The 24,473-nt window shown below is 39.8% G+C and overlaps 1 protein-coding gene across 1 annotated transcript in view; it reads right to left on the bottom strand.

Annotated features, from left to right (window-relative positions):
• The window catches only part of LOC121084375, a 47,808-nt gene extending 24,766 nt beyond the window's left edge, over nucleotides 1-23,042 (bottom strand). Inside the window, exons 1-5 of the mRNA XM_040585754.1 lie at nucleotides 22,972-23,042; nucleotides 20,060-20,233; nucleotides 17,991-18,243; nucleotides 13,475-13,638; nucleotides 8,169-8,328 (exon numbers count right to left, since the gene is read on the bottom strand). Coding sequence (XP_040441688.1) covers nucleotides 8,169-8,328; nucleotides 13,475-13,638; nucleotides 17,991-18,243; nucleotides 20,060-20,233; nucleotides 22,972-23,042 — 822 coding nt within the window. The remainder of the gene's footprint in view (nucleotides 1-8,168; nucleotides 8,329-13,474; nucleotides 13,639-17,990; nucleotides 18,244-20,059; nucleotides 20,234-22,971) is intronic.
• Between the last annotated feature and the right edge of the window lie 1,431 nt (nucleotides 23,043-24,473).

Here is a 24,473-nt window from a genome sequence, read left to right as displayed (position 1 = left end):
CCTCCATCACTGTCCAACCTCTCTGACAAAACAGTTTGGATATCTGTTGAAGTATTACAGAAATTAACACCTTTCTGCCAGTGTAGTAACCAGAAGGATGTCAGAGGACAATTAATTTGGTCCATCTGCACTAATGCCTTTATATAATTCATGTATTGATTATAGGATTAAAATGATTTGTTACCATTCACTCTGGAAATACTATATTGTGCATATAATGGGGATAGCAAAGGAGACTTGAATAAATCCTTCTTGTTGAAAAGGGAAGCAAAATACATGTTTTCTAAAAATAAGGTCATGTTTACAACCCCCTTAAGTAAATTCCATGGAGTTTGACTAAATCATTTGGTATTCAATTTACAGTCTTATCATATGAAATATCACATGGCGACCAAAAAAGAAATGCTGGAAGTAGCTTACAATACTTGCCTTTGCATAGTTAGCCTTTCTTTTTTTTATTTTTTTTTTTATTCTATTACCTTATTGTCATGCAACTTTCAAATTCAGAGAATCTTGCATAGCTGTTTGGGCTTTTAATCTATTTTTAATCTTTTTTTCCTTTTCTTTTCTTTTCTTTTTAAAGATCAGATACAACATGGAATCAAGAAAGTCCTGTGCAGTGTTACTCTACTGGCTCAATTTCTAATGCTGTTTTCATTAGTCTACTTGTTGATTGTAACTGTTCTACCATTGCTACAATTTATTACAAGGCTCCTTTTTGTGTACACATCTGTTTAAGCAGTTCCACTCGTTAGACCTCTCCACCCAGGCAAAAGAAGCTTTTCCTTTACCTAGGCTGCATTACCCTGCTTTCCACAGCTTGCACATACACACTTCGTGATAAATTACTAATCAACTGTTGTGAGGTTTAATGGCATAGCTGGGTATGGTCAGCATAGTTGGCTATTCCAGATGCTTCCGACCATCCGCATTTCCCTCCTTTCTTCTTTTCACCCACCACTCCCTGTGGACTAAATACTCCAAAAGAACAACAAGCGAAGTGTTTCAGAACCATCTGGCCAATTAAATCCTACACAGTTCAAGGCCTCATCGTTTCATACAGAAATCATTTTATTTTAAATCTAAGAGGCGACAGAATGCTACACTCTTTTCTGACCTTACCTTTTGCTGTATTTTCTCTAACATCCCATTACTGGGGTTAGCCTTCCCTTTGCTCATCTCATGACTTTCAATCTCTTTTTAATCTTCAAAAAAATTCAGACTCTGCCTTCAATAATTTATCCCAGATGAGAATCTGACCTTATATACACAGATCACGTAGAAGTTCAGTGAGACATGGCCCTAGTTCCTCCCTTCTTTGCTTACACAGACAGATGGAAATTCTGGCCCTAATGAAGTCAGTACAAGTTTTGCCGTTGACTGCAAAGGGGTCAAGTATTCCCTCCTACAATTTCTGCATTATTATATTATTTTTATTATTATATCTGCAATATTATATTAGATTATTATTATAACAAATTCTGCAAAAGGTGATTATTTCTTATTGCCTAGTCTTGCCATCTCAACGTGCTGAGCTGAATTGTCTTGGACTAGAGGCATGGTTTACTAGTTAAAACAATTATGCATTACCCCAGATCAACATAGTGATCTATTCATACTGGCACTTAAGGAATTAAATTCTGTATTACTGCTAATTTATCTGGATATGATCAAAGTCGGTTTTGCTACTGCTTTCTGGTCTTCTATGCTACTCTTGCAGCAGATTTCATTTAGATCCTTGGTAGAACCTAAGTTGCTGGAGAGACTGTACTGAGGTCCAGTGAACAGCTTCAGAATATTTACATGGATTAAGGTTAGGAAAATGAAACCTGATAGTGAACTCACAAAATTCTAGGCTTCTAAAAGATCACTGAAACTAGTTCAGGGGAAAGAAACCACAAATCAAAATTATGAGACCACATCTTCTACTGCACCTTGAGTGATCTCAGCCATTTGTTATTTTTTCAAGCTATAATACAGAGTAGATGAGGTAGAACTTATATATACAGTATAACTCACAGTCAGAAAGAGTTTGCAAACAGGAAAGAGGAAATTTACACTTTCTGTTTTTTGCTTTCTCTATGTATTTTCATTTCTCAATTTGCATACGAGTGATATCTGAATCAGCAGTTTCAGAAGAGAACTCATTTAGGGGAATCAAAAGAAACTCAACTTATAGTGCTTTTTTCACCATCAACTTCTCTTATCTGGTGTTTCTTTCAATTTCTTTCCATTTTCCTTGGCATAGTTGTGTCTTCTGCACAAAGTCCTGAACCACTTTCCATTCTTTTCTCCTATGACCACCTTGCTTTTTGCTGACTTTTCCTTCAGGACCCCACAATTCTGCACCATGGTATTACCCTTGCAGCACATTCCTTCAATGTTTTGTTTGATTTTTTTAAAAAAATGAAAACACCCCTGCAACTTTTCACCTATCTTTTGGAAATCAAACTTCCTGAAGGGCAACAGCAAAATTTCTGTTTGTGTCCATGTGAAAAATTCACCCTGCGGCTTCAGGGAGATCAAATTTAAGATGATCAGATCTATTAGATCCACAGAGACAGGCTGACTTTCTTCAGAATTTGGCCTGGTCACACCATCCATTTTTAGATGTGCCCGTTCTCCAAAAATTAGCAAGAAATCACACTCAGAGTAGTGCTAAACCTTCAAACAGAAACTACACTGGTTGTGCTGTCAGTATTTTATTTAGCCTTTTTTGATCTACACTAGGGTCTACTTACACAAGTGAAACCAAAGAGCCTGAAGCTGGAATTTTGGATTGGGGTGGGTAGGGGATCCTCCTTTTCCTGTTTCCAATATCCAACTTCAAGAAGTGACGTGCCTGTTTCCATTTCTGACCACCTGTTCTGCGCCGCACTTGCCTCAGTGAAGCGTCGGCTCTCAGAGGGCTTCAGTCTCCTTGGCTTCTCCCTATCCATCGCCCACCTGGCTTTGCACCCAGGGTTCAAACTCCACCACGGGAACAAACCCAGGACCGTAAGACAAGACAAATTACAGTGATTTCAGGTGCGGTTCCACCTGCCTTCAGCAGCCTCTACCTGTGGCCAAGCGGCTTTGCTGCAGCACAGGCTACCTGGAAGCTCACAAAGCTTCCTACAAGACAAGATGAAAAGTGAACCTCCTCATGCTAAACGGGTTAAACAACCTGCTCTCTACCAGCTCTTGTAACACCGACACATCCAACATCATTTTCCTCTCTTGCCACTGCTGATTCCACTAGCAAGGGCAGGTTTTTGCCCTCAACTACTCACAAGTAATTAATGCATTATTGAACAGGAATAAATAGATAGCAATTAAATAACAAGTATTAATGACTTATTTATTAACATATTAATAGTTGGCCTGAGAGTAATAAATGCAAATTAGTGTAAAGTGGTACCAAAAATTGTGTCGATAATAGGCCCTGAAGTAATCTTGTGTGTTCAAGATAATTACAAATATATTTTCCTTTCAAAAAACTACTGCCGGGTAATTTTTTATGGTTTGCTATAATATCATTTTAGAATTAGAAAATTAGCCCTAGTCTCATTAAAATAATTTTGCAGTGCATCAGGCTTTATTTCAAGTGTACATTTCACATTGTCTTCTTGCCTATAGAGCTTGTATTATATTTTTTCCAAAACACTCTCTATATGCAAACCTTTTGGGCCCATGCTTGGAACACCAATGCTGTTGTTTCAGCTTACTGCTGCTACAACTTTGCTCCTTGTCACTGTTAATATGTAAAAAGTCCCACTGCAAGCAACGGTGGTCCCCTGAGGGCTAAATCCAGCAAAAAATCAGAGGGCCAGACCCTCCCCTTTTTACCCCGGCTGACCACAATTCACATGTTAAATAGTTCAGAGGCCTTAAAGGTGAGCAAAGCGATGCGCTGGGCTCTGCAGACCTAACCACTGACCTAGCCACAACAGATCCCACTCGGGAAACCATCCCTGGTCAGAGCTTGTTGTACTAGAAATACTCTCCTCCCCTCTACCCACCCACTCTTTTTTTCCCAAGCTCTTATTTTTGGGGGCAAAAGGAAACCCTACTTCATACTTTGGCTCTGAACGGTTACTTAACTTGGGGAAACGGATTACTCGGTGAGGACAGCAAGACATCGTCACTTCTGTCAGGTGTAGAAAAAGAAAAAGGCTTGGCTAAAACCACGAGTCCTGACCTCAACGCTGATCTGCGGTTATCAAGGGCAAGTTAATGTGTTCCTGCCTGCCACTGGTCCTGGTATTCTTGATGCTAAAACTTCACATACCGTTTTTTAACATGTGCCCACCTCCAATAAAAGCTCAGTCAATAAGTATTCAGCTCTGCCTCCACATTTACAATAGCTTAAGGAATGGGGGTCCAGGCTCACTCCCAGCAGAGGCTGCCCATAACACTGTTTCTGCAAATGTTTGTTTCTACAAATTTTCCTGTCTGCCTCTGTAGGTGGCATTTTGACTTCTTTGCAGCTTTCCTCATTAAAGGCGTTGTAAATGACTTTTTTCCAAAATAATCGAGTGTGTTTCTGTACGGTGCAGGGCTTTGGTGGCTCTCTCCCCACAGTGACTCCCAAAGTGCTGCGTAAATGTGATTGTGGCCATGTAATCTGTGTACCTGGAAATATAATTCGTTTTGTTGCTAATGAAGGTCCTACGGCACAAATTTATTAAAGGTATACTTTTCCATGGGATAATAATTGGGTCGATAATATTAAACTCATAGGCTCATTATTTAATTGCAAGGGCAGATTATGAATAAAGCTTCTAAAATGTATTTTAATGAAAAACACTACATCCTGACCTAATCATATCAACCTTATGCTATCTAATTAAGGATGCAAAAAATCATTAGAGTTGCAAAATATTAGTTCCAGCTCCATCAGGCTGCTAGCTGCCCCTTCATGAATATATATATTTTTTTACTCTATGATAAATAGTTAATGAGGTAAAAATGACAAAATTTGCATGTAGGCAAATTAGTTTAATAGAGTGATGTCTTCCTGGTCTACAGAAAGTGACCTTTTTCCTATCAAAAGAATGACTAAAAATACTTTGAAATGATGGCATGGATGTCATTCCACAAATGACAAATCGCTTCTCTGAACAATATAAAAATTATAAAATGCAATAACCTTAAATTCTCATCATACTGTAAATGTGTCCTCTGCTGCTGCATTTATCAATTTAATAAAAGGAAATTAAGCATATTATAAAATACCCATTTATGGGGCAATTTTTAATCCAGGGAATAAAAATGAGAAGCACATGGTTAATAGCAAGAAAATATTGCAAAAACGTAGACCTATTTTTTCCAGAAGGTTTGACTGACTATTTACTTGAATGACCTCCATTTAAAATATATTTTTTATACAGAGTGATGTAAGATATGGCAGTCTCATGCTTTCCTTTATAAAAATTGCTCACAGTTAATTTGGTATCTTATTTAAAAATTAACACATTAATAATGCACGCAATAAGGCCTAGTGATGTGTCTTCCATACTGATTACTTTGTACAATTAGACATACAAAAAGAGAGGGACAAGATAAATACCTTATGCAAATTCATGGCAGGAAAAAGGGTCCTTCAGTGGCTGCAATGCCTTGGAGCATAAAAGACCTGAAAATACAGTCCCTGGTCTGTCAGGGAGATGCTCTATGTGGAGAATGTATTTCTGGAACGGAGCAAGTTTTTGTTACAGATCTAGATTTGCCAAAGAGCTAGCAAAACTTGGTTTGATGGTTCTCTTTTGCATCAAAATAGTATAAAAACACCAAAAAAACCCCAAAAATGGAGCAGAAAGGGTAGATTTCAGGTTTCTGAAGAACACTGGTTCTTTTTTCACAGTATTCATGTTCCGTACAGATAGCTTGGGATGTTTGGACAGTAGTCTCCGCTCACAGATTTCCCTCATTGTGAAGCAGATCCTGTACCTGCTGAAGGAGATGGTCAAGCTCCTGCTGATGCCCATGCCGCAAACCTCTACACCCTTTCCACTTCACTCCTGTCTGCTTATGTTGTATTGTCTGCACCAGCATGTCCCATAGAGACCAGGAACGTTTAACACTTTCACAGCCTGGCATTGGATTAGGGCTGGTACAAAGGAAAAGGCGTGAAATCTGCGCGGATGTAGGTGGAATAGGGATCGGAATCTTGGGGACTTAAAGGCAAAAGCGTCGGTCGCTCCACTTTGCGGAATGCAGGGCGCAGTGCTGCCTGTGCTGCACAGGGCGTCCTCCCTCTGCCCTGCACCATCCCCACTGGCTCTGGGATCTGGCTGAGGCTGGGCCCCTTTTTAAAGGCTCTCAGACGAAGCGTCAGGTACCCACATTTCAGTTTGGTGTTTCACACATGCCAAGCTGCGTATCGGGAGCAAAATGAGGCACTTCCGTACGCCTGTATCTATGGGTCATGGTTTTCAGTGTTCTGAAGTATGTCTTGTTATAGCAGTGCACAAACCAAATCCCTTCTGTTCAGGGACAGACTATTTGTATATAGAGAAGTAATTTTTCATTCCATTCTCTTCCATTTGTCTTTCCCCCCTCTTCTACCCCTTCCCTCCCCATGTCTTTCCCCCCACCACCACCACCTTTTTTTTTTCTTCCTCTCATTCAGCTCTTTCTGTACTGCTGCAAAAAATTATATGCTGGTAATCTCATTAGAAATGTATTCAGCACTTGAAACAGGAAAGTACTTGTTCACAGTTGCCTTATTCACCACTTTTTCCATATGGCATTGGTAGTTTTGGCATGTAAGATGAAGTCCACTGTGTATATTCTTGGTTTGACCTTACTTAACTTCTAACAAAGGTAATACAAACCAACCATCAGTGGCTATTTGACTTAATGTAGAAAGATTTTAAGTGAAATAAAAAAGTCATTTTGCTTACTGGGGTAAAGTGCTATCTGTACAAAAAATGGGAATGTCTGAGGCAGGTGGCTGCGGTAGCTCATTCACTCCTTCAAACCTTTTCCCTCCCCTCCCTTGAAATGCAATGTGGTGCTCTGCAGTTTCCCACAAAAATTAAGCTTACTGAGTATCTGCTTTTTCATTCAATTGGCACATTCACCTTTTTATTTTTCCTTTCAGGGTCCAAACTGTCATCACGAAAAAAAATGAGGAAAATAATTACAGCTGTGGCAGATGTTTATAACAGTGACAACTGTGGCTATATATTTATATAAACTGCTGATCTTTTAGAGGTAGCTATAGAGACTTGAAAAACCTGCAGACCCTAATCTGAAATCACTTGTTCCAGTGGGTTAGAAAAGCAAACAAAACAAACAACTTGTACATGATTAAGAGGACTAATTTCCTTCCTATCTGAAATCTGTTCATTTTTACATTGAAGCAGGAGAGTTACTGAACAAAGCATTGTACACAGAGGCATTCATAGATGTATAAATCCAATTGATGAGCACTTTAACAATTGTCCAAGAGCTATTTTTTTTTTTTAATAAGATATTCTCTGAAAACGATTATGACCAGAAGCCTTATTTGTGGATGGCATCCCCAACACTGGACATTTTGCAAACACAGATACATCTTCTGCACATCACAGCTTAAAGCCTGCGTATGGGACTAGAAGCTAGTGGTTTAATGGAAAAGAGGAATTATTTTGATAGCCAACATAAAACATACCAGCTTCAGACCTCTCCCACCTCCCTCCACACATTTCCAACCCAGCCCACTCCTCTGGGTGATCCTGGAAGGAGAGCATGACTATCACATCTGACTGACCAAACACACACCCCCTCCTCAGTGCAGCCCCATCCGTGCCCTTGCAGGAGTCAAATTCTATTTGTCCATGGAGCTCCCCAGCTTGCTGAGCTGCCTGAGAAATTGTCTGGGACAGTACTGACATGTAAACAGGTAGGAAGTCTCTATGACCCAGTCAAGAATCACCAGATGGCATGGATAATTCTTGACGTCAGTGATGCTGCTAAACCTTTGGATGCTAAGCAGATTGTAACCCCTCAGGATATTTAGGCAATGCATACAACTCACAGAATTCTCCTGAACATGCTTCTCAGCTTCACCATTCTTAGAAGCACCCTAAGAATAATTTTCTTGTTTATCTAGGTCCTTTTAGGTAATATCCAGAAATACAAAGCATTAATGTAGACCAGTATGTCACAGACGCCTTTTGGAGATTCTGTTCGCCACTCACCATCCGCCTTTCACCGTTGATTCCTCTCCACTGCTCAGCCCTCTTCATAATGTAGCTTAGCTCCTGACTGGAAATCTCCAAGTCCAGTGGAACAAAGAATGCACCTTCCTCACCGTGGGTGCGTTGAAACAGATCCAACAGCCAGCCTTCGCGATGTAGCCTAAGGATAGGAATGACACATTTGGTTTGTCTTTGAAAGGCCTCTTCATGCAAAAAAGAAAAAGGTGTCTTACCCTTCTGTAACCTTCTAAATCTTGGGTTTCCCTTCATGACTTCTTCACCCATGAGTAAGAAGCTTCTTTCCCACAAGTTCTCCAACATACAATCCTCCAACCCTCTGGAGACTTTACAATATCTGAATCAAATCATGTAAACTTAAGCAGCAATTTCTTTTAATTATTTCAAGATACTGACTTCCCCAAAAGATCCTGATCTTCCTTTCCTTCAGAAACATCCAGTGTCTGCCCTTAGCATTGGTCTGAGTAACTAATTCCAGTGCTTACATGGAGTACCTCAGGCTCCAATGGAAGTCCTGCTGTGCCAGGGTTCAATAACAGACAAACCACATCATATAGAAAGGAACCACGCACTATTTTATTTTTTTTTTCAACCCCAAGCCTGAAGTCTATAGAATCTAAACCTCTCTTGATGTTAAAAAAGTTCATTTCATTTGCCGGCTTTGTTTTTCTATGACTTTTCTGTGCTGTGGTAGGGAATTGAATAAGCACTACACAGTAAAATTCTCCACCACAAGAAAGGCTTGCTGTGTGGTATTTCTTAATGTAGGTGAAACCAAGAAATATTGCGAGGCTTTTGGAAAAGCCCAGTGTCACATTTTTAGCCTTAGATGAACTTTAAAACTTCAAAACATGGCTGTTTAATTCAAATGGAACCTCTTCAAGTTCATCTCTTTTGCATCCAACTTTTAATCCAAAACCAGGGGTTCAGAAAATAATGATCATAAAATCTCAGTCTTGGATAATGAACCGAGGTCTTTCCTTTTATACCCTTTTCCAAGGTAATACTTTATTACAATTCAGCCATTGCTTGATGCCAGTCTCAGCTTTTCCACCCTTCCCAGAGACCGGCTGGGTAGTCCTGAGAAGCGCAGGGATTACTGTGTGACGGCGCAACCAACAAAAAGCCCAGAGCTCTGTGGGGCTGTACAAGTCCTTCATTTCTTGGCAGGTGGGTGAGAGAGCACAGGCATCACACCTTTGACACTCCATTCTCTCATCCTTCCCGTGTACAGCAGCAGCACTAGACTCAGTTCTTGTGTCTGATCCTTATTCTTGGGTCTCGTATTGGCATGTCCGTGCTAACCAACGTGTGCACGAGTGGGGTGCAGTGGATCGTTTCGGTAAATCAGAATGAAGTTCACATTTACACGAGCTCTACATCTCACCTTATAGGGCACATGGGAATTGCAGAGAAGCACACTCAATAAGCTGCTTAGCACCATTTTGCCCACAACTGAGATTTAGTGTGGAACAGAAATAAGGAGATGCACCAGCAGATAGCTTTTCAAATTGATCTTTAGCTCTCTCTTCAAAGGGGAGCGTGTACCTTAGGGTCAGGCTCGATATCCAAGAGCTTCTGTGATGGAGCAGCTATTCTGATACTGAAATCTGGCAGCCTGGCTTAACATCAGATTAGGGATTTATGTCTCCCGCTTTGCTGCAAAGGTGCTCTCTGTGCTTTTTTCCCCACCCTTCTTTTTTGAAACGTTCCTTTTTGAAGCTGCAGCCCTAAATTTGATGTAGTTTCCAAGATGTCATTTTGGGATTCTCTTATCAAAAGAGGAGAGCAGCTGGAAGATAACCTCATTGACATGTAGGTAGTCCTCGGAATATAAACACACTGACTAGCAAGAAATAATACAAAAATCTCTAAAGTGTGAAATGTAAATCAGTGCTAAGGCAGAGTAGGATACTAAGGTATCTTAAAACATGCTACAGAAGAGAATTTTTTTTATAAATAACTAACACCCTTCATGGAGTAATTTTCAAAATTCCACAGTGTCTTCAAAAAAAGCTTGTCTCTCAGTCCCTGGGTCTACATTAGGTTTTCTTTTTACACAAAAGATAGGTTTTTGCAAACATTGACTCAGAACTATCTTGTGATGAGTTGAAAAACTAGAAATCAAGCTGGTGGGCTTTCTGGCCTTCCACTCATCTTGAAATGATAATATCCTATGGTGTTTGTCTTTGAAATTCCAGGTCAGCAATTTAAATTACTTGCCACTTATCTTGCTAAACAAGAAAAAGACCTTGCCATTTATTTAAGCTCACTTAATGTAACATTCTTATTTCAAATGAAGTAAAATTTAATGCAGTTAAATTACTGTCTACTTGCTGCCATAAACATTTTCTATATGAAGATTTTAAGCACATGGTTATAAACAATATAATTAACTTTGAATTAATTAAGAATCATGAAGCCTGTCTTCCAGCTTTGTTCCTTTTGCCCAAAAGTACTCAGCCTTCTCCTATTACCTGCTTTAACTTCTCTTCTTTGGCATAAAAACTAATAAAACACTTCTTCTTGTATCTTAACATGGCTTTTTATAAATGTGACAGTAGTAATTTCTATTGCTAATGCAATAAAGAACGGAACAAAACTCCAATGTCATTTTCTAGAGACATGAGACCCAGTATAATACCTTGCAAGTTCATTTATTTATCAGAAAGAACAGAAAACATTGAAATGATTTGCTATCCAGAGTCAGATCAAAAACTGGACCGCTCAAAAACTCACATAAACCAAAAATTGAAGGGTAGTTCAAGTGGTTTAAAACAATTCATTACATCTTCACTTGAGCCTTTCTCATCCTTTTTTTTTTTAAAAAAAAAAAAAAACTAAAAAATATAAAAATAATCTTGCTGTTAACATTAAGGATTTAGATTTTTGAAGTTTCTCCCCAGAAAATATTTCAATACCAGGAAATTTAGACTTTCCAGCAGAGCCTTTTAGTTGAGATGGGTTTTCATTTTCTCACAGTGCAGAAAACAGTTCACTCACAAATTCCTGACTGTTTCTAATGTCTAGTAGAACTAAAATGAAGGAATTGCAACCAGTGCCACTTCATTTTTCCAAAAAGTATTTAGAATATCCCTCCATGCTAGGTATAATACAGACTCCCAAGACACCCAAGGGGAGCCAGATCTATTGAGGTATGTTAGTTTGTAAAGACACAAATAAATGCCTACTGCTGCTTATCCCCTGCTCATGATTTCATTAGCTACCCGGTTGTTCATCAGTGCTCCATGAAGCTTTTTAGCTGTGGAAGAAACAGATTCTTCCCTTACTTGCTTTGGTGGTCTGGTGGGTTTACTGTTCTTATCTCTTTTCTATACACTGCCAAACACTTCTGCAAAATGGCAATTGCTGAGTAGTTCTAACCCATGGCACCAGCTCCAACACCCAACAGCTGAAGCCTTCCCTGTGGACCGGTGTCTTAAGGCTCCCTCAATATTTATCTTTGTTTACCTTACAAGACACAGATGTGGTGGATACCTGTGTAAAAAATATGTTTTCTGAGTCAAGCAACATCACATTTGAGTATCTCTGACATATAACACCTGAGAAATATCGACACAAAGGGATACCACTGCCTTGTTTACAATACTATTTTCTCTTGAAAACAAATGCTGTTATATCAATACTCAGGAAACAATGCCATAAATTGCACATATGTTTTCCTTAAAAACATTTTAAAAGGCTTTAGTGCTGTCATTAGTGAACTGACAGTGTGCTGCTCAGGAGTCCTAGCCAGGTCCAAGTTTCCCACTGTGCTGGGCTGTGGACATACAAGGAAGAGAAAGTTGATCCAGTTTCAGAAGCTCATATTTTAACTTTACTCTGCTCAAACTCCAGTATTCAAAATGTTTCTTTTTGTTATCAAGAACTTCAAAGACCTTATGCACTGTAACAGATTTTGTTATCTTCCCTTTGCTTTTGTATTTTGCTATAAATCATTTTTAAAATGTGTCGTACTAAGACAACTTTTTTCCCCTAGTAACATTTTCTCCCCACCCCTTTATTGGAAAACATTATGGGAAAATTGATCCAGAAGGAAAGGAACCTTTGATGATCTTGCACCTGTTCCCCAGACAATGAAGATGTTGGTAATATTCTCATAAAAACCTGCCTTACAAATGTTTTAATTTAAATTAATTTTCCTGAGTAATAAACGACAGCAGCTAAAACTTATGAAGCTATTCAAAACTATTAAGTCAATGATTAAGAAGGCATTAACATCTCAAAAACTAATTAACTAGACTACCAGTACACTGGAGTTGTGTACAGCTTCCAGGAAAGCAGGAGCTTTGAAATACTTTGCAAAAATTTAGATTGCCATTTATCTTTTTTCTGCCTGCTGCAACAGAGTTTGCAGAAAGGAGACCGAGGGATGATTCTGTCAGATGGAAGGCGTCTGCTGATCTTTTCTATTCTTACACCTGCCTGCATCTTGCCTTTGTGTATGGCTTTTTGTTGGTGTTTGCCACTACTCAATGTTTATCACTGGGTGAATCCAGGGCCAGCACAAAATTCATACTGATTATAGATGAATCTCTCTCTCAAAAAAAAAAAAAAAAAAAAAAAGGCAACACACTTTTTCATTCTATATATTAGACAACCTATCTGTTTCGTTTTCAATGTCCCTATTGACTGTACAGCTAATGGTGCCTGCTAGAAAGGTGGCAAAAAGGTAGTTGGTCAAATTTCAAGATGAACTGAATATTGATATTGGGCTAAAGTCACGGAAAATTTATTTGGACTAAGTCATACGGTGGGTTAAACCCTCAGTTGCATCAAGTCAAAAATCCTGTATCATCAAAAGACTGTAAGAGTCTGTGGGCCAGTGCAGACTCAGAGATTTTGCACTTCACACCGTGTGTAACTTTCTGATTTTTTTCTATTTCTCACAAAAACCCTGCTGGGAAGACTAAAGACCAATGTCTTCCAAAGTACCTAAATAAAAGATACACACACTTTAGAGCTTAAACCCTTGACACAGACACCATTGTCTGAAGCCAAAGAAACAGAGGCTTCTATGGTCTGTGAAAAATCATTATATCAATTGTGGTCCTGTTGAGGAAGTGTCTCCCTCTCTGACTTGCTGTGCCCCCCACATACCAGTGTATTAAAAGTTAAGCAGGAGCTAACTCCTCCTTGATTGCCTGCAGTTCTGGGCTCTGGATATGTGACATTGATATGTCTTTTCTGATGTCATTTATTTCATCTTACAGGAGAAGGGGCTTGAGCCTAAGCTCCTAAGGGAATAATGAGATAAAGAGATATACCTTAAAAAGTACAGGTACAACACTGTCGATGAGATGATGAACAGGATTGTATAAAGTATCACAGTGATTAAGGCACCAGGAATCCACGACCCCTCTGCTCTTAGGAAGACCCAGGAGAGCTTTGCAGCATCAGCAATGGGTTTCTCTGCACTGTTCCCAAGTCGCTGTCATGGGAGAAAAAATCAACATAAGAAAACGGCAAACTCGATTAAAGTGTTCACCTCCAGACACAAAAGAACCTGAATTTCTTTATAAGAAGAATTTAGCTGTGATTTTTGGGGCACACAGCTTGAAGCTTAAGAGTTTGCTACACAGAATTTGAATTTAACCAAGAGATGTGAAATTTCTGGCTTATTTTAGTATGATTAAAATCTACCCTCTAGAGGTAGCTTATTGAGCAAAACCCATGTCACAGTGAAAATACTCAACAATATGAGCTTTGTTAACATATTTTAGGAGAAGTGGATGGGGAAGAAGGCTGAAATTTACCTTATTTCAATGACCAGAGAGGCAACATATTGAATGATTTATGCTGTTGTTTTTAGGAGTGCTGAGTGAGCGGAAAACACCTTTGCCAGTGTATAATTCCAAACTGACCAGTCTCAAAATGACTTGCCCTTGTCAGAAGAAAAATGCTCTTTCCTACCCGACTCAGCAAGTTACCCATACATCATTTTGAACACGTGCACTTTGAAGGGTGTATACACACCAGTTCCCAATTTCAGTTCAGCTCAGTGTTTGGTGCTACCACTGGAAATCAAAAGTGGCCATCATGTTATCTGAAATGCCAAACGGAAGCGGAGGGCATCTGTGCCTGGTGCTAGCTGACACCTAGCACAGCTTTTCCACTAGCCTTGCAAAACACAGCATCGGTCAAAGAAGGCAGCGGAATCACAAAGCTTGACTGAGACCCAATGAGGTGAGAAAAATGGAGAAAGCAATTACAAGTAGATCAACAGGGGACACCAGCAGGGTTTTGTTAAGTTTTGCCCAAAGGGGTTGACCTTTTTTTCAGAGCAAAAGAGACAAGTTCCCCCTTAAGAAGCAGTATTTTGTGTACATGCGTTCTCAAGTCTGTCTGCAACCTTTTAAGTTGGAAAATCAGATATTCCCCTCATCCCTCATTCCTAGTGTCCAGTCAGTCCAGTTTGGGAAGCCACAAAGAACAGCCTGTAACATTGAAGAACCAAAAAGCATCAGAGTTATTTTATGATACAGCCCTCTAATTTAATTTCTTCCTTTTCTAAGAATAAATTGAGACACAATAAGACTAACACCTCTGAAGAGACCTGACTGCTGCGGTAGATTTAATTGGGAATAAGACTGTTTGTATATTTTTGCAAAGATTCACAAAGAATCCTGAAGGTTCCGTAGCACTCTATGTTTCATTAAACTTCCAGTAAAACATGGGAAAATATTTTCCAAACATCTATTATTTTCTTTCTTTTTTTTTTCCCCATATCTAGTTCTCAAGAACTAGCTACTGTATTGACATATTATTGCCCTCTGCTGGATCGATTTAGAAGAATTCAGCTACATACCACAGGTCTTCTACTACTCAGAGCTAAAACAAATTTCTCTCTTCATTTTTTTTTTTTCTTTTTAAAGTGACCCAGTGAAATCCATGTCCGTATTAAATCACATTGACACATTTTGCAAGGACGTGAAACTGCACCACCAACAAATCTAGAGTTTATCATTCAGAGAGGGAGTCTGTGACCTTTAGGCTTCAAGAAACCTGCACCTTCCTGACCAGCTTGCCTGGACTAATCCTTAGGAAGAGTTTAAACTTTCTCCCCATTTTTTACTACCTTCACAGTGATGTGTGTAATAAAGGAAAGACAATTCCAAGTTCAATGATGACCTATACAAAGGCTGAGATCCTTGGGTATATTTCTGTTCTCTCTCCACCCTTTGCAACACTTTCAGTTTTCTGTAATGGAAATTACAGGTCCCAGGAGACAGCTACTGGCATATAAAGCCTAGTCACTAATTCAGATCTGTCCATATTCATTACAAAAGATTAAAATACTCTGGTTCTGTTCTACCTTTTCTTGAAAAAAAAAAAAAAAAACGGCTGCCTCCACTGCTTCCTTACTGAAGAGACTGTCTACCAAGGAAAATCCCCTGCACAGCAGTCACGTACTGACATCCCTCCAGAGAGGCAAAAGTCTGAATGGCATATAAGAATAAATTTCTCTCTTATCCAAGCAGTTCTTTCCAGCAAGGCAAATGGGGGAAATGTACCTTTCTAACTGTTTTTACTAGCAAAGGGAGTGTGTCAGTCCTGTGGTCCTCGAAGTCATGATCCAAGAAAGGTGTCTTCATTTTAAATCGTTTAAATAACATTTGTCAACATCTATCTCAGGTGCTTATCACACTGCAGGGTGACGGTCATGTAAGCGCTTTGCAGTCTTTAATGTTTTTTATGATGACACATATCTGTGTGGCTGAAGAGGTGTTACTCTGCATTTTACAAGCTACAGAGAAATGAGTCGACTGGTCTCCAGAAAGCTCTGGCAGAACTGGAACTTGAAATGTATTCTCCAAAATCATAGGGAAGTTTCCTATCCCTGGAACATCCTTTTACAAGCTGACATTAAACCAAACCTGAAATCAGACATCTGACATAGTATCTTGAACTATGACTCGAAACCCCCCAAAATATGCAACTGCTCTCTAGTCTTCTCTTAACAATAAAAAACATTAGTTAGTAAACAAAGCAACGCTTGTCTCCAGGGCTATCTGTCATCTTTCATAACTATTAAGGCCATTTAGGATACTAAAACACATTCTAGCACTAAAATAACTCACATTACCACAACACAACATTTTTAAAATGCCTGATCTAAAATAGATTGGCAAGTAAATTTGAAATAGCTGCTGAAAGAATGCCAGGAGAGAAAAAAATACAAATGCAATAACGAAAACACATGTAAGAGATATAGTTTCATTTTGGAAAGGATACACACAGTATATTGTGTAATACTTGAACAAATGAGTTTCTACCAAAGATAATCTTGGAGGGTAAAACTGCCAAATTTTCAGTATGAAGTAGGAAGAGAGGTGTGCTTTTTTAATGCTGTAATGAAAAACTTAATTACTTTATTCGTATCTCATGTTTCCCCCTGACCAAGCCCTGTTTGAAATTGATAACGAATCCAGTCTGACTAGAACTGAGTGCAGCTCCACTGAAGTCAATAGCAACAATTTTCTCAATGCAAGTGTGGGAAAGACAAGGTAGACCTCAGCCTTTCCTCTAGTTCTTATGATTAAACCTGTATTGGGGGAGGGGGGGGAGGGGAGAAAATCCTTTTAAATATTTAAATATTTCTAGCCTGGATGTTGGGGAAATACTTCTTTTTTCTCCTAGGGAAAAAAAACATCGGAATGATTACAATTAAAATTAAATTCTGTGCATGTTTTACACCATGAAATTAAAAAAAAAAAAAAAAAAAAAAAAAAAAACAAACCAAAAAACACAGGCTGTTCAAGTGAAAAAAGTGAAAACTACTGTGTTGCCACATGCTTAAAATATTGCAATTACCTCCCAAGTAGGCTCAAATTAAGTTTCTTGAACAGCTGAATTTTAATTTGCTTAACCACTGTGATGGGAAACAGCATGTAAACAGTGGAAAATCACATTTTGAGAGGACCTCTTAAAAGCAAAGCACAGGTTAGCAGGTGAGGAACCAAGAGACCTGAGAAAACCTGATCCACAGCAAGGGCTGTGGATTACTGCTTGATCTGGAGTGAGCACCAGAAACAAAGATGGCTCTGAAAGACAGACAAGGGCAGAAGAACCTCAACACCACATGCCCAGAAAAACTCTGAGTGCCCTGCACCCATCAAAGGGTCCCTGTGTCACCTACACAGGGAGAGCCAAAGCTGAAACACGTGTTCTGGGAGATGCAGCATTACCTGGGATGTGATAAAAGTCCTCAGCTGCCATAGCGTAGGTGGGCTACACAGCACATACATAGGCACAGGTGAGAGCTGGAGCTTTGCTGTCATACTTTTACATATAAGGAGGCTCTTGCCTTAAAGACGTCTGTCTTTCAACCTCACAAGTCTTTTTAGGTGTGCCAGCAAATTATATTAACTACCTTGCACGTCAGAGAAGTGCACAATAACCTCTATTTTTGCATTTTGCCTATTTCAGTGCTCAGAAAAATCTGAAGCACTAATAATCAGGACTGCTCATTAACCCACCTCCATTAACATCCATAATTGCAGTAATCCTTTTCAAAGCAGATGCAATCACTCCACTGGTGGATTTACTTTCTTATCTCCATATAAGGCTTGTACAGTGCTCTTAATTTTATGCAGAAACACAGTGACTCCATTAGATGGGAATTTTGTTAATAAAAAGGTAATGTATAACATTATTATTTAATTTCTTTTTAACTTTCATGTTCCATTGCCAGGGGTGGAATTTCCTATCTTTCAGTGATTCACTGAATAAAACAAACTTCTACGTCAAGGTCTCATGTCCAAGTTATTTTAAGTGACTCACCCCCAGGAATGAATCCACTACGAACACTGCCAAGGGGTCTAGCACTGTCCAGAGTCCCATAGCTATGATAAACTTTGACAAGAAGGAAGGGAATGAGTCAAACAGCTGCTGACAGCCCCATCTGATCAGGACCATAAGAAGCAGCCCTGCGTTCAAGGTTAGGGGTCCCACCACAACCATGACCAACTCTTCACTGGTCTGCAGCAAGGAGTTCTGGTAGCACAGTTTGACAGTGTGAGGGAAAAGCTGGAATCTGTAAAGAAGCAAAAGGAGAGAGTTTGTTTGTGGTTCTGGGCACACTGTCAAAAAAAATGGAATTATGCATACAGCACGTTGCGTTGTAAAGTTGCATCCCATCTTGGTCACTACTCTCTGACTGAAAACTACTCAAAAAAATAAACTTTTTCTCCTTCTCCTGCCTCTGCATCCGTTGATCCCCACTGACTTTCAGTCAGTGGATGCACATCCAGGCTGTAGAAATATATACATATAATATAGAGAGACATCAGCTCTCAGAAGCACTGGTGTGAGCACAGGCCCAGGAGCCCACCCCTCTCTGCATGCTGCAGCACCTGTGGACACTGCACAAAGCGGAAAATGTGGCATGGAAGACATGTCTTTTGGCATCCCTAAAGTGACTGCGAACATCCCTCTTGCCACCATGGGATCGTGGGTTCTGAAAAGCTCACAGTGAGCAAATTCATTGGCACCGTAGGAGACGGGAACTGGATGGTGTTGTGAACTACATGTGGATGCTGAAATTTAAGGCAAAAATTGCTAGTGACTTAAATTTTACTTCTAACTAAAGGTGAAGTGGTTTGATCCTCACTTTGGTTCTGACTCATGAGTGTTGCCACTGTACTCGGTGAGACTAGAGAGTGCTTGAGTCAGTCTCATGTTCTGTGGCACACAGCTACAGACGGGGATGCTGGTCCAGGGCATCTTGGCTTGTGAACATTATTCTTTCTCTAGCTGACTGCCTGGGACAGCTGTGATTAGTGGCTTCGAACATGACCACCTCTCTCACACACGTTGTTTCCTTCTGTTGTGTTTCCTTTGCTTTCACAGACTTGATGCTTGGCCTCCCAGAAGTTTTAATGCCAGCTGGCTGAGCCCGCCCGGGCTGTGCAAGGCCAGGAGCGAGAGATGGCTGGCTTTGCATTAAGGTCTAGAAGACCACCCTGGCAATACCCTGCACTGTCCAGAGCCTGCTCAGACAGCCTGTTCAAATTATAGCAAATAATCCCGGTATCACAGCAGATATAGGTCACAGAGTTATGTGGTACTGGCTCCCACTGACTGATTCAGGTTTGCATGATCCTTTAAAGCAAAGAAAAAAAGAATTGGTTCTATTGGCGAAATCTTCCCTTCCCTGAGCAAGATTGATCTTTTTTTGCTTTGTAAACCCATTCTCTACCCCACAGCGACATATGGAGAACCAGGTATATATCACCTTGTGGACTTATTCTCCATCTTTTTTTTTTCCATGTCAAGTAATGACAAGCAATGATTTTCCTGGAACTCTCTAGAGAGCTCTGATTCCCGAGCTAAAGTCGATGTATCATGTAGTTAAAATATGTCAACCCGTTGGAGTCCTCACAGTAAAATTGATAGACCAAAGCTAAATTCTTCAAAGTATTTCACTCATAGATCACTTTGGTAACATCAAATATGATTTAAATGCTTCTTCAGTTTTGTGCACTTCTTAGGCATTTTGAAATACTTAATCCAAAATGATAAATGAGTCTTGTGGAAGATACATAACCAGCTGGGTATCTCAGAAGGGAGAGAGGTAGGCATGACACAAATGGACACATCCTGTTCTGCCTTGAAAACTTACAGTCTTAACACCTTCGTCTTTCTGTTAGGGTCACATTTACATATCAGATCATCTGGCATCTGGATGGTCCTTGTTCTCCTAGTCTCTGCAGAGGCGCCTATCAGGACTTGCATGCAGAGCCCTTAGCATGACTCTTAGTCAGCAATTCTCTTCATAGTGTGAAGGAACTGCTTTGAATCAAGCTATTTGTAGAAATATTCCAACAGAGAAAAAAGGCAGCGAGACTTACTTCGTGACAGGAACTGAGATGGTCTGAAGGAAGAGCCATTGGCTCAAATAATGCAGGTAAAGTCTCACGAACCAAAGCAAAACTACCAGCAGCAGGAGCAGCCAGACGTCCCTGGAGCACCATCGTGTGGATCCCAGCTCTGAGAAGGCTGCGTACACCATGAAATGGAAATGCCTGACAACCTGCTTGGAGAGTTTCACTTCAGCAGCAGAACAGCAGCTGGAAATATGTGGAAAAAAACCCAAAGAGTAATTAGGAAAAACATACACGAAATAACAGTTGCTAACACTGCAGAGTCCTCTAATACAGATCAATGTGGCACAGGTTCTGATCATAACTTTTGATTGACCAATGCATCTGACAATAAAAACTACATTTTTTTCCATTGCAGTCTAGGAGATAGGGGGGTTCCTCCCGGAAATCATGCTGCTACTTTTGTAAAGAAAACAACAAATATTTAAAAGCAAGACTTTTAAAAGTCTTCTGCTTTCATTTTGATTTTAATTTTCTCACAAACTGCTCTCTGAGGAACACTATCACTTATTTTCCTTCTGAGAAAATGGTAAAAGGACTTGTCATATTTGTACTGAAAAAGTATTCATTTTGTTGAAAATTGTGAACAGGGTTTTGGCTTTGGGGTAAGAGAGCTTCAGTCAAATATTTCAGTGCACAATGTGGGCTAAAACTCCTCTTTAAAGTAGTTTCAAGTGAAAGAGAAAATAGAAAGGAACTTCCACTGTACGGTATTCTGCTACTGAGTGTGGTGTGATTTGCCCTTTAAACTAATTACGATACTGCTTCAAGCGGGGGGAGAAATGAGATGCAGAGATGCAGCCTTGGCATTATGTTTCCAAGAAACTGGAGTCTCTCAACTGATTCAAAGCTGAAAAGACAGTAGCTCCTTTGACCTTTTGAAACTTTGAACCGCTATGCTTATTTCCACTGATTTAAATGACTAAGCAGCTGAGATGCACAACTCTAGGACTAAATATGGTGTCATCATGCTCAGACTGTGATTTATATTGATTAAGGCTTCTGAAAATTCAGAAATATAAAGATCTTTTTGTGGAAGAAAACATGCTGGCTTTTTAAAGTGTAGCATATGACTGGAGAAGAAGCGACAGCAATACTTGCACTGTATTTTATACTCTTTTGAAGCGTTTTCCTCCCTACACATAGGAATTTCTTAAATAGCTGTGTACATTTCTTCCTCCAGCAGTCACAAAGAGAATTGTAAACAGCAATGGAGACACTTAAAAGGATTCTGCATTTGCTATAGGTTTGAATGAGCAGGAGAAACAAAAATTCCAAACTTGCCAGCCAAATGTCTGGATTTTGGGACCAGCCCTGGCATTGCGTTACTCCTGATCCTCAGTGTTGTGCGGGATGCGTGTGCAGGAGAAGGTGTGCTCTCAGCCAGCCCCTTTTCTCGTCAGAAAGCTCAAGCTTTAGTCTACCTGGTTTGTTGAAGAACAGGAGAAGTTGTCAGGGAGACACCACAAAAAATAGATTTCGGGTCACTAAGGTGGCCTCAGGTACAAATTATCAAACCTTCTCCCAGAAGCATCTGTTGGGCTGAGGCAGGTGGTCCTTGCAGTGACTATAGGCTTGATCTGACAGGGACTTTGAAGAGCTTTTTGGAGACATTATCCTTATATCTTAACCAGTCACAAAGTCCTACTTTACAGACTTAGGGCCACATCATGAATCACCTTCCTCATGCTATAATTATTTACCGACAGCACCCTACAGGAACATCACAGCACATTTCATTAACATTATGAAATCAGTCTAGGCTTTTGTGAGAAAGAGACAAAGGAAAATGTAAAATATAAAATATAATTGACTGTGATACTATACTACAATAACCATGGCATTCTGACTGTTCTGAACTTTGAAGCTGGATTGCACTACATTTCCTTTTACATAAAGCAATTTTTGTCATTTTTAACAACTTCCATCAAAATCTATTTTTAAGGTATTCACTACCTGAGGAGAGTGAACAGGGCAGGATTAGCCACACAGTTATTTTAGTTAGACCAAATATTTTGTTGTTTGTGCAAAAACAAAAAAAAAATATTTTTAGCTCATAATACTCTGCTCATCTTTCAGCAAACAAGCAGAATTACATAGATGCCCCACCCAGCCTCACCCATGTCAGAAATCCACATCCTACAGGGATCACTGCCAATCTTCATCTCTGTGTTAAGAGCACAAGTAACCAAGTATTTTCCACAAAAATCTGGATTTAGATCACCACCTCATTTCATGTAAGAGTCATTTGCTACTGGATTATTTAGGTTCAATTCACTAAACGAAGCTACCTCTGAACAGGCAACACCAGAGTGAAATGTTCGATATACCACCTGTAAAATATTATGAGACATAAATCCTTTCTCCAACCCAACACATAGATTGAGAAGGAGGCCACGCAGTTCAGAGTGCTGAAAATACCGAGTCCTCTTTCATTCACAGCCGTCCTGGAGTACCAGACACAGTGAGAAATGTTAGTGACCAAAATGCAAGGTTGGGATGGTGCGGTAACTTCTTCCTCACAAAGGCAGGATCTGACAATACAATCCATACCTTCACAGAATACGCTTCCTCCAGCTCTGTAACGCATTGTGTGGAAGCTGCTGGTGTAAGCCTTGTGAGCACACCTCACCAAGCGTGGCTACTGAACTGCCCTAAGACTTAGGCAGCACTGAGGATATTCAACCTGTGCCTTCATCACCCCATTGCTCCCCAACCTACTTCCACTTTCAAGAGGTCAAAAGAGAACTAACGTCTCCACCCGTGAGCTATGTCACCCCTGCTGAAATGCTGGCCCTTTCAGCCACGGAAATCCACCTACTCAACAAAACTTCCAAAGGAAAGGAGAGAAATCCAGAGCATGTTCACTGTTACCAAACTCTAGAAGCCTTCCACTGGTGATAACACCACTTAAACCAGCAGGGCAACATCTGAGATGCCTTTGGTTCATCTTTCCTCTGAAAAAAAGCAATAGCAGCCCACAAATTGCACAGAAAGCCAAACTTACTGGAAGTCAAAGAAATCAAGAAAAAAATATATACCACTAGGAATATTTGGTTCTACCACTAGGTAGAACCAAACAGCATTCATTTTTACTTTTGGAGCAGCAATTACCTTTTTCAAAACTTCATGATTTTCATCAAACACCTTGACCATCCCTTCCAGCTTTTACATTGAAATTAAAATCCTTCTTATTGTTTAACTTGTCAGAAGTCCAGGTTCTGAATGTCACTTCTGTGCTAGCTTGTACTTCCTTGTGTAACACCTTGACTAGAACACCATCAGCCAACGGTAGAAACTGGTGGAAAAATATAACATATCCAGTAACTAGGTGAAGGTCCCAACCCATAACTGGAATCTCTTCATTACTTTAAAACAAATTCAGTGGGCCCCAATTTACTTGTAAGTTACACCAAACTATTCCCGAGCACTCGTTAATCATGCTATAAGGCTGCTTATTGGTTGTCACTTCAAAACACTGGGCTTAAATGATATCTCTTATTGAGTTTTTTGAAGAATGAAGAAAGGAAGAGGCAGAAACACGAAATGAAATGCACCAAACAAGTGGAAACAGCCCCTTTAAATATTTTTCGCTGGTGCTCCTAGTGAAAGCTCGTGGGTGGGGTGACAGTGCTGGCAGATACAGTTTTCAGAAGAGATTTATGTAAAGTTGCTCTAGGGCAGAGAGCATGAGTATTACCTTTCAAAAACAAAGCAACCCCTCCACCCACAAAAAACCCAAATCTCAACCCTTGGGTGAAAACTATAAAAAGCTCCAAATGAGAAGCCACTTGAGCAATGGATTTATCCATGATTCCTTGGATTACTGGTAAGTAATTTGGCTGAATGTTTCTGTTCTAGGGCATTAGTTTTGCATTTTTCTTTGCAAAATGCTGCAGTAACAAATAGCAGAGACCAAATTACCATAAAAGCAGGTCAATTATTTCAATGGAAATTGTTCAGAAGGAAAGAAACAATGCACAGATTCTCTTAAGCTACACTTGATGATGATGAAGGAAAAGTAATGGCTGATAGAAGGCAGTGTGTACTGTTGGGTGACAGCTTTGCTGCTGACAAACTGTGGTGAACATTTGTATAATGCACTGCAAGATATGCACTTACAGCTGATGGGGGGGTGTAGATTCTCAGCCGATGCAACCCTGCGTGCTCCAGAGCTGCACTGGTATATACACCAGCTGAGGTATTCAGGATCTATTCCTGAATGTATCTATTATTTACATTGCATAAAATAAGGCAAAATAAATGTTTGATGTTACCCATACAGCCAGAGAAGATTTAAAGAGCAAATGCAGACATGAACGACTTTATGTAAATTACTTTCAGGGAGTCACAGTCCTTGCAGCCCAAGAATCTATGCAAC

Source organism: Falco naumanni, chromosome 3 (assembly GCF_017639655.2).
Source record: "Falco naumanni isolate bFalNau1 chromosome 3, bFalNau1.pat, whole genome shotgun sequence".
In the NCBI taxonomy this organism is placed as follows: Eukaryota; Metazoa; Chordata; class Aves; order Falconiformes; family Falconidae; genus Falco; species Falco naumanni.
This window is presented reverse-complemented; position numbering and strand designations above follow the sequence as displayed.